At 32.1% G+C, this 11679-nt stretch overlaps 1 protein-coding gene across 1 annotated transcript; it reads left to right on the top strand.

The window, feature by feature from the left end:
* Positions 1–3493: 3493 nt before the first annotated feature.
* On the top strand, positions 3494–5393 carry LOC130934836 (inositol transporter 4-like). Its single transcript, XM_057864362.1, has 3 exons — positions 3494–4033; positions 4114–4827; positions 4911–5393. The coding sequence occupies exons 1-3, from the start codon at positions 3494–3496 to the stop codon at positions 5391–5393; spliced, it is 1737 nt and encodes a 578-aa protein (XP_057720345.1).
* Positions 5394–11679: the final 6286 nt, after the last annotated feature.

Below are 11679 nucleotides of genomic sequence, written 5' to 3'. Positions count from 1 at the left end.
TATTTCAATAAGAGTTGGTTTCTAATTGTATGAGAAGTAAATTTTTAAATAAGTATTTACTGATATATATATAAGAGTAATACTATACATCCAATTTTTTTTTTATAAACTAAGTCTAATCAAATTAAACTTTAAGATTTAGAATAATACTAGTCATAACTAATTTTTGTTATCTTAAACTAACTTAGTTGGACTTGGTTAACAAAAAAAAACTTAAATGTGTAGCACTATTCTATATAAAAAGAGAGATATTTCGATTGTATTGTTAAGAAAAATATTACTCAATTTTTTTTAAATATGAAACCTAAATAATAAAATTCTAAATTATATGTTATTATTTAAATTACTATTTTAGTGTTTTAATTTATAAATTAGATATTTTATAAAATAATTATGTTATATGTACATAGAAAATAACCACCTGTATACATATTAAAATAAAAAATACATATTAAAAATAAATTAAAAAATATATGTATTTATATACAAATATATAATAATTAATAAATAATTTGATAACTGATTTTTATATACACATAATATTTTTATTATAAAATATATATATATATATATATATATATATATATATATATATATATTGTCCCCACTATTAAAATTTTTTGGATCCATCCCTGAATGCAGCATATATGCAGCTTTCTTATTTTTATCAATCGAGTAGAGATGGTGCCGATGCCTTTACATATTTGAAAAAATGACGAAGTCAGATCCAAAAGAAGTGAGGTGAGGGCCATAATTTTGATCAATGTGTTTATATATATCACACAGACACGGTTTAAACATGGTCTTTGTGCTTATTATTGTTATAGTACTAGTATCCTCCATATCACACTCTGGACTACCTTTATTATTCGGCTAATTTCTTTTTGAAATGGAGAAAGAGAATGTGTTATTCATTGGTATGGATATGTTGAGTGTTTTTTTTAATACGGAGATAAGAAATCTGAATCGAATTTCATAGTAAAATTTGATCAGTACACAAATATGACCCATAGATTTGTGATTTTAAAATAAAAAAAATTATATACACAAATCTTAGTCTCAATTCACATTAGTAGTGACAATGATTAAGGACGTTCTATGTCTCCTATCTTGATATATACGTATAATTTTTTAAGTCTTGATTTACGACTTATTAGTTATTACCACCTCATATTTTAAAAAGATTGGAATTTAGAAATTATTCAATTGAAATAAATATCTAGCAACAAATTAAATTATTCTTGTGCCTTGTTATTATAATAAATGTGAATTTTTCTTTTGTCATTATGATTCTGAATAAACTTTCGGTATACATAATTCTGAATAATCTCCCCTTCAATCTCGTCTGCTTTGTAAATCTTTTTCAAGATTTTCCTTGACTCCTTTTCATTCCCCTGATTGTACAACCACGTGACTCAGGTAGGGTCAACATTAAAATGAACTGAACCACTGCCGAAAATCCGGCCACCCCAAGCATCCAACGTCATGTTCCAGGAATCTGCACAAGTTAATCAAGATAGATAAGATGTGGACACATATTATTTCAAATAGTTTAGTCAAATACGTTAAATTATCTAACCGTTCTTAGTTATTATCTAAGCAGATATACCTTGGTGAATACAAGATTTATAACGTAGGAGAGGAATTGGCCAAAGGTGATGAGGAGACCATTAATACAAACAAAAGCTCCTCTAATGGCAGTTGGGGAGGCTTCTGAGATGTAGAGAGAGAAAGCCATGGAAGTTATGCCAACTCCAAAATCAACCAAAAATTTTCCAACGATGAGAACCCAAGGAGCAGGGGCAATAGCCATGACTATTGCGCCAAGAAAAAAATAATATCAGCTCCCAAGATAGAGATCTTACGCCCGAGCCTGTCGTTCATCCATCCACCAACTGCACCACCAATGATGGCTCCCTACAGCCATACTTACAATGGCTTCCTGCAACCATAATTTCTTATCAACTTCTACAAAGTCCTCACGAATGTAAAGCAAGGCTCTTGAGATAACACCGGTATTGTAGCCCAAGAGGCAACCTCCAATTCTATCAGATAGAGTAAGGCGCATGATGTAGGGTGAACTGGGTGCTCTTTTCTAGAATTCCGTGAATTCTTGCTTACTTGCTGCCTCTGGCCCTCCTTCCATTCTTACTGATCACCTTATTAATTTAATATCAACCCTATTTATGATTTCTAGCTTACCTCTATCACTTGCACTCCACGCTAAAAATATTATTATTCCATCAATCATAAATCAATTGTTATTATTTATTTATGTATGCAATTAATCTCATACATTTCATAATATCATGAAGACTTCCAATTATAAAGTGAAATATGATCTCAACGGTAATTAATCAATAATATCTACTCTTTCTTATCTAGATTTTAACACCTTACCAGAAAGGTAATTATTATTGTTCCTAATTAACCATGTAAAATTGCAATCACGAACTCAGAAATACTTGGGAATATATCCTATCATATCATTATTATTTATTTATATATAAATGAAAAGTACAATCCAAAAAAGAATTGAGATAAATTAAACAGACGAAGCATGTTATATACTTGTACCACAAAAAAATTAGAGAGAAAATGAGCTTTGTTACGAAACCACAACACTTTGATGTTAAACTTTCGTTGTATCTCTCTAATTCTTGTATTTTGTTATTTTGTTAGAGAACTTAGCTTTAGTTATAGATAAGATACACGAAAAACAGATCAATTTTTACGGAAAAAAACAAGAAATTGGATAGGATTAAAAAAAAACTAATATACGGTTAAGACAGGGTTGAATATAATAAGGCAATCATTGCTTATTATTTACTATAGACAGATTTTGGTGCCTTGTTGTTTGTTAAAGATATGAATATATTAGCTGCCACTAACGGGGAAGATTTATATATAAAGGAGAGAAAAGACAGAGTTTAAACCATTGCCAGTAACTTTAAACTTTTGAGACAAAAGGGAGCGTAATACCACACAACTGATCTGAGAGACCTTATGCGAAAATTTAACATCAGAGTGCTGTGGTTTTCTTAGCAAAGTTCATTTTCTTTCTGTTTTTTTTGTAGTACAAGTACGTAACATATTTTATCTGTTTAATTTATCTCAATTCTTTTTTGGATTGTACTTTTTCTTTATATATAAATAAATAATAATGATATGATAGGATATATTCCTAATTGTTTCTATGTTGTTGATCACAACTCTACATGGTTAATTAGGAACACTAATAATAATCTTTTTGATAAGGTGTTAAGATCAGGACAAGAAAAAATAGATATTATTGATTAATTATCATTGAAATCAAATTTTACTTTATAATTAGAAGTCTGCATAATGTTATGAAATGCATGAGATTAATTGTATGCATAAATAAACAAAGATTAATGGAATAATAATATTTTCAGCGTGGAGTGCAAGTGGTAGAGGTAAACTAGAAATCATCAATAGGGTTGACATTAAATTAATAAGGTGATCAGTAAGAATGGAAGGAGGGCCGGAGACAGCGAGTAAGCAAGAGTTCACGGAATTCTGGAAAAGAGCAACCGGTTCGCCCTATATCATGCGCCTTGCTCTATCGGCCGGAATTGGAGGTCTCCTCTTCGGTTACGACACCGGTGTTATCTCAGGAGCCTTGCTTTACATCCGCGAGGACTTTGTAGAAGTTGATAAGAAATTATGGTTGCAGGAAGTCATTGTAAGTATGGCTGTAGCGGGAGCCATCATTGGAGCTGCACTTGGTGGATGGATGAACGACAGGCTCGGCCGTAAGACCTCTATTTTGGGGGCTGATATTGTTTTCTTTCTTGGCGCAATAGTCATGGCTATTGCCCCTGCTCCTTGGGTCCTCGTTGTTGGAAGAATTTTGGTTGGTTTTGGAGTTGGCATAGCTTCCATGACTTCCCCACTTTATATCTCAGAAGCCTCCCCAGCTGCCATTAGAGGAGCTCTCGTTTGTATCAATGGTCTCCTTATTACCTTTGGCCAATTCCTCTCCTACCTTATCAACCTCGCATTCACCAAGGTATATATATCTACTAGGATAATAATTAAAAAAATTAGATAATTAACATATTTGACTAAACTGTTTACCATAATATGCAGACTCCTGGAACGTGGCGTTGGATGCTTGGGGTGGCTGGACTTCCGGCGGTGGTTCAATTCGTTTTAATGCTAACCCTGCCTGAGTCACCAAGGTGGTTGTACAACCAGGGGAAAGAAAATGAGTCAAGAAAAATCCTAGAAAAGATTTACAAAGCAGATGAGATTGAAGGGGAGATAAAAGTGATGAGAGAAGCGGTAGAACAAGAGAAGCAAGTGGAAGGGTTGATCGGTCAAACTCTTGGAGAGAAAATGAAGGCTGCTTTCAGCAACGTTGCTGTTCGAAGAGGATTGTATGCAGGCGTGACTGCTCAAGTCGCTCAACAATTCGTTGGCATCAACACCGTCATGTATTACAGCCCAACCATTGTTCAGTTTGCCGGCATCGCATCAAAATCTACCGCACTTGCACTCTCCCTTGTCACTTCTGGTCTCAATGCCGTCGGATCTATCCTTAGTATGCTTTGCATCGATAAATATGGAAGGAGAAAGCTCATGCTCCTATCCCTTATTGCAATCATCATTTGCCTCCTCACTCTCACCGGAGTTTTCTATCAGGCAGCTACCACTGCTCCTCCAATTGACAACGTTGACACCCTCAGTTTCGGTGCTAACGCTACATGCCAAGCTTATCTTGATGCCCCTAATGTCTCTTCATGGAACTGCATGAAATGTTTGAAAGCTGAATGTGCCTTCTGTGCCAGCACTGGGGGCAATGTAAGTTCATCACTTCCATCTCTTTCAACTTATATATTGTATTAGTCTAATCTAATCTAACGCAATCAATGAACATGATGCAGCATCTTCCAGGAGCGTGCTTGGCGGAAACAAAGGAAGTTAGAGTGGTGTGCGGTGAGCAAAAACGCGTGTGGTTTTCTGATGGATGCCCAAGCAAAATTGGAGTTCTTGCAGTTATAGTGTTGGGACTATATATCCTTGCATACTCTCCTGGAATGGGATCAGTGCCTTGGGTTTTGAACTCAGAGATTTACCCATTGAGATTCAGGGGAATTTGTGGAGGCATAGCAGCAGTTTCAAACTGGTGTGCTAATCTCATAGTGAGTTTAACATTCTTGTCACTCATCCATGCACTTGGGGCTGCAGGAACATTCCTCCTCTTTGCTGGGTTTTCCACAATTGGACTAGTTGCCATCTATCTATTGGTACCAGAAACAAAAGGGCTTCAGTTTGAAGAGGTTGAGAAGTTACTTCAGAAAGGGTTCAATCCTTGCGGTTGCACCAATCCAAAGACAGATGAAGAGAAAGCAAGTACTGGTAAATAAACAATATGATATGATGAAGCTGTTAGTTATCTCTTTTCATATAGATTGAGAATTGGATGATTCTCTCTTCGAGGAATGGAAATTAAAGGAGGAGATAAATATAATTGCTGCTTCAGTGCGTGCGTTCTCTTCTTCAAAATCCATGCTGACAGAGCGATAGAGAATTTCTCCATGTATGTCGGATTTGTATCCAATATATTAAATAAGAAATTAAAAGAGGCACGTTGTATGAATACTTTTATGAAAAAGTATAAGGAGCCAGCAGTTTTATTAAAATCTGGCCAACAACAAAAAAGTGAGTAATTCCACACCATTAGATATAATTTTACACCATTAAAAATATTAATGATAGCTAATTTGTGACTACAAATCACAAAATCTGTTGGTCCCTAACACTCTTCTACTTTTATTTTTGTTTTCTTTACACATTTGGCATTTCCATAATTATAAAAAAAATCACAAAACATTATCTTTATATAATTAATTTTTTTTACAATAAGTTAGTGACGAATTATACTACCACCATAACAATATAAAATATTAAAATAGTTAAATATTTTTGTATTTCACACAAAAATATATAAAGAATTTAACCTCTTATTTATTTTATTTATTTTTACTATTAGATTAAAACGTGATCATATAAAAAGAGAATATAATTTCTTTAAAAAAATCTCAATATATACATTAGAAAGGTGAAATAATTTATTTTTAATAAAAAGTTTCAAATTAAGCACATAATTAATATATATTTTAGAGAATTAAGTTAAAATTTTCATAAATTATTTTTTTCTCCTAAGTCTTCATTCCATAGCGAGTCTAATACCACATTGCAATTTACAACTTCAACAAGAACCCACCTAAACTAACATAAACTAAGTTGTTATTTTTGTGCATGCGTGCATGACCTTTAGGCTTTAATTTTACACAAGCTCAAAAAATTATTGAATTTTTAAGCAATATATACGTTATTTAGTAAATTTGTGGTACTAAGTGTATGTCAGTTACCTAAAATATTTTTCTTTCTCAAAAACTTTAACACCTCACTATGTTGTTCATCAGTTTAATTAACTGATATTAACTTAACATTATATTAAACTAAACATCATTATTTGCAGCCACTATAAATAAATAAATAAAAGCCTAGGCCATTATTCTTTCGGGTTCTAATTAGGGAAAAAAAGGTTTCATTTAAACTTATATTACGCTTGAAAGCCGTACTACTTTTTGCCCCTAGATTGAAAAATCAACAGTATCGAAGTATCGAATCATTTTACTTAGAGTAGAATGACAATTAGGTTTTTCATGATTTTGATTTTGGATTAATTAGTCTTTGAAGAAAAAAAATTACCAATTAACTAGATCCTTCATGATAGTAAATGATAGACATGCATATCCTTCTGTCAGTAGATAGTACGAAATGAAAGAAGTTGCTCATGTATTTTATTATCTACAGTGGTATGTGTTTTGTTGTTGCTACATGAACATGGAATGAATATAATTTTAGACGGGAAATGATTAAATAACGTGATATATTGTTGCTTATGGATTTTTCATTTAGTTTTTGATGTAGAAGCAGCTAAGAGAGAACAACGCAAACAGCACAGCAGTGCGAACAAGTGGCATGGTGGGTCCTATAAAGAAACAAAATATCAAGTGCGTTGAATGAGTGTAGGTTCCACTCCCACAGGCCATTACATTTTCTTAGACACATTGACACTATTTTAGACTTTTTTAGTTTCGAATTGCAAAAATATTTAGTCCAATTTCTTGTTAATTGTTATTTAAGCATTAGACATAGGGGATAGGGGAGACAATAAGTAGGGTAGGATAGAGTTTGGAGCTAACTCTAACTTTATTCGTAGATCGAGAATATGTCAACTCTAATCTTACAATGAATTTTTATACACAAGGACTTTTCCAAATTAAAAGTAATAACTATTAGTATCTTCTATCTCTCTGCACCTCCGTCTCTAACCAGAACCTAGATTGAAGACTCTCTTCTTCGATATTCAGCAGCGTTTTTCTTCTTCTACCTCAAGGTTTCACCATGTCACCACGCTACTAGGAGTTCCATGTTGCCATCGATCTCTGCACGTTGCTCTTCCACAACACTGTTGGTGCATGCACACACCTCTTGCTTGGCGTGCATAGGCAGGTGCTGCTGCATTGAGCCATTGAGAACCATCCGCTCATCTGCCTAATGACTCTGAATACGCTGTCATTGCGCCAAGGATTTGAATAGTTTGAAAAGAGAGAAGAACATATTTTGGAAATGATGATGATGGTAAATAGTTCTAAAAAGATAAAATTGAAAAAAATGTTGTTGACTATATTTTGATCAGAAGAATTTGAAGATAGGGATAAAATTAATGCAAATCGAAAACATTAAGAATAAAATTAAAATAAATTAAAATTTGGAAAAGTATAGATAGATAATGATAATACTAAACAATGTGAACAATGGATATGTCGGATGTTCAATTCAATAGGTATGCAGATGATTATGTTAATTAGTTTTAATTGGATGGTTATTTCTTTTGATTCGATTTACTCATGCACAGTTAACAATGACTGGATGTTCAATTCACTAGGTGTACAGATGATTATCTTAATAATGTTAAGGTTTATGAGGTAATTTGGAGTGGAGTGTTTTTTTTACTTTATTGGGTCAATTTTAGAATCTATTATTCACATTGTTTACAAAAATTATTGTCTACCTAACAAAATCAATAAAATTTAGATATATTTTTAAAATTTTTAATAAATTTTAAAGACAAAAAATATACTATTAAATGAATGCTAGTTGAGGATTGTGTCCGACATTTTTGATGAGGGAATAATAGGCGTCCAAATGAATTATTGGACTAATCTGTTTAGTCCATTATTTTTTTGAATTAATTGGACCCATTTTATTTAACCCATAATTTAAATAAATTTGATTTTAATAACAAAATATATCTGTTTAAACAAATGAATAGATTAATGCAATAAATTTAACCCATTTTGAGAGGCCTTAGTCCCTTTCGTACTAAAATAAAAAAAAAACGCATCCTAATTCCTCGAAATCTAGGATGGATAAACATGATGTGGCTGAATTGACAATTCAAGTCATAGTAGGAAATAAGATTTCAATATGATCCCACTAAACATTACACACTTGTCACCGGCAAAGATATTAACTATGCCTCGAGCCAAATTATTAGGCCCCAAGTAATTTGGTCCAAAGTATAGATAAAAATATTTCATAAATATAAAATAACCAGAATTAATTAATTTTTTTAAAAAATTATTTCTTTTAATAAAACACTCAATTTTCTATAAATATAAAATCTAAACATGCCACATATCATTGATTAAGTACATTAGTGCATGGCATACCATCAGTCAATACTACGTCTATATGTCATAACACAAGCCACATCAATGTATCACTAATGACTAGTGTTATTGGCTGATCAATAAATAGAATAACTTATAAAATATAACTAGTATTTTACCCATAATAACATTACAAAAATATAATCTTTTTAAATCTACGTCGATTTTATCCTGATATTATAGATTATACTACAAAAAATTTAATAAAATCAAACTATTTTTATAAAAAAATTGCAAGAAATAAAAGTTCTCATCGACTAACAAGATCAGGGTTTTCATAAATAAAAAAATTAAATAATAAATTTTTTAGTTATTATTTTTATATGAAAAAATTTATTTACAGAGACTCTAATCTTCTTAGCCGATGGAGACTTTTGCCCTTTACGACCATTTTGTAAATGTAATTTAATGCTATAAATTTTGTGTCATAATCTATAATATCAGGATCGATGTAATTTTCAAAGATTTATATTCCCATAATAGTATTACGGATAAAAATACTAGTTTTAGTTGTAAAGTTAGTAATAGACAATTAACGACAGGTAAAATTTCAATGTTTAAAATAATGCAATTATTTAAATAACTACTAGTTTTTACTCAGTATACAACTACTGACCTTATTTGAAATGCATGATCAAGAGAAATTACCATAAAATTTTCAAAAAATTAACGGAACAATTACTCTTTATTTATGTTTAATCTGAAGGATGTGTTCAATTTTTAGACTCTCGCCATTCGGTGTCCATAAAATGTTAAACAATACATTCAGTTCATATAGTCGTACATAAATGTCTATTTCAAATATAGAAATTGTTGCAATTACAAGTATGAATTTCAAGACCAAAAAAAGAAAGTTATGAATTTTATATTCCTATACTTCTAAAACATTTTCGGCGAGCTTTAGAAATATTCCCGACTATTTTTTTTTATTTACAATACTTCAAGAAAAGCTTGTATAAGACATTAAATATACCTAAAAAATTACAAGTATTTCCATGATAGGACAGCTATTAGCTTCGACACTTGAAAGGAAAAAAAATTTGCTTAAAGAAGGCTCATTTAAGTTCAAATTAAAAGATATAAAATCACATGACATAAACAACATGACTTAAATAATGTTACACCGTTTCTTTTTCCTTTCACCAACACAACCCTAATCTCCACTTGTGTTGACAATAAGAATTGGAAAGAACAAAAGATTTGCTGTAAACCTTTAAATAAATTTTACTCAAAGCAGCATATGCAGGATACAAAATTTATGCTACCAAAAGTAAGCAGGTTAATGCTCACTTTGATCTCCATAAGTACACGCGTCAGTCATTTAGTTCTCATTGATTTTAACGAGTCAAGTAAAATGATTCACGTGTGTACATAGAAGAACCAAAGTAAGCATTAACCTGCAAAAAAATCATTGTGTAAACTAATTTGTGCATGCCTTTCATGCTCGGCTAAATTTCGTTAGTCTATAACTTGTGTGTGTAAGCCTTAACTCCATATGTGTATGTTAAATTTCAATTTTAACCTTATCAAATCGATTAGTTCCGATTTCATTGATGGAATATTTTTCTTGGCATGATGGAAATGGAGCACAGCAGGAAGCAATGTCGATTCCGGCCACTTCCATAGCATTGCAGACCCATTCAGGAACATCACCTTTGGAGAACTGCAGTAGAAACATGTGAGAAGATTTAATAACAGTCAGCAAATATTTTTGATAGTTTAAAAAAGATGATGTTGGTAAAAATATCTTTCAATTCGAAGATAAATATTTAAATTTCAAACATGCAAACATTAACATGAATGCAGATGAAATTGAGAACAATAATGAAATGAAGTATTAAATACCATTGTTTGTAAAAAATCACATACAAACCTACAAAAAAAAATAAAATAAAAGGGTTAGTGGCACATAGGGAGGCTTTGAACTTCTCAAGGGGAAAAATCTATAATAATAATAGAAGAGAGATCCAATGATAGGAACACATAATTAAATATAAGCATACATTGGGAACCTTCCCTCAACTATTGATGTGTGTAAATTCCTACTAAGCTGCAAATTTAAAAATACAAGGACTTTAGTTGAACATGTATATACATATACTGATCATTAATTTGCAAAATTTTATATAATGTAGAGTTTTCTACCCGCATCATGTAATATAAATTATGATATGATAGAAGCTGAGACCCCATGGCATCTTTAGTGACAAGGCAATGGATGTAGGCCCTGGTGTAGTTCTTGCAAACTTATGAGGAAATATATATATATATATGCCAATTTCGTCAAATAACTCATCAAATAAAGAAGTACCTGGTGGATGAAATTGTGATTCGTTCTCTTTGTATTTGCATGAGATTTATTTAATGGCTCTTTGCTATGTGTGGACACAACTCCGTTCAACTTAACCAGCAAGTGTACTGGGTCATCCAAGTAATACCTTACGTGAGTAAGGGTCGATCCCACAGAGATTGTTGGTATGAAGCAAGCTATGGTTACCTTGTAAATCTCAGTCAGGCGGATTAAACCAATTGATTATGGATTTTCTAAATTAAATAATAAATAATAAACTTAAAATAAGGATAAATGTACTCATGTAATTCCATGGTGGGAATTTCAGATAGGTGTATGGAGATGCTGTGCTCCTCCTGAATCTCTGCTTTCCTACTTCCTTCCTTCAATCCTTCTTACTCCTTTCTATGGCAAGCTGTATGTAGGGCATCACCGTTGTCAATGGCTACATCTCATCCTCTCAGTGAAAATGGTCCAAATGCTCTGTCACAGCACGGCTAATCATCTGTCGGTTCTCAATCAGGTTGGAGTAGAATCTCTTGATTCTTTTGCGTCTGTCATAACGCCCAGCCTTCAGGAGTTTGAAGCTCGTCACGGTCATTCAATCCCGGAATC

Source organism: Arachis stenosperma, chromosome 6 (assembly GCF_014773155.1).
Source record: "Arachis stenosperma cultivar V10309 chromosome 6, arast.V10309.gnm1.PFL2, whole genome shotgun sequence".
Classification (NCBI taxonomy): Eukaryota; Viridiplantae; Streptophyta; class Magnoliopsida; order Fabales; family Fabaceae; genus Arachis; species Arachis stenosperma.
Note: the sequence above shows the minus strand (reverse complement) of the source record. Positions and strands in the feature narration are given on the sequence as shown.

Excerpts from the sequence above, each read along its gene's own strand:
- LOC130934836 (XM_057864362.1), top strand. The coding sequence starts at position 3,494 with ATGGAAGGAGGGCCGGAGACAGCGAGTAAGCAAGAGTTCACGGAATTC. Across the intron at positions 4,034-4,113 it reads TCAACCTCGCATTCACCAAG|ACTCCTGGAACGTGGCGTTG; the intron begins GTATATATATCT and ends CATAATATGCAG. Across the intron at positions 4,828-4,910 it reads GTGCCAGCACTGGGGGCAAT|CATCTTCCAGGAGCGTGCTT; the intron begins GTAAGTTCATCA and ends AACATGATGCAG.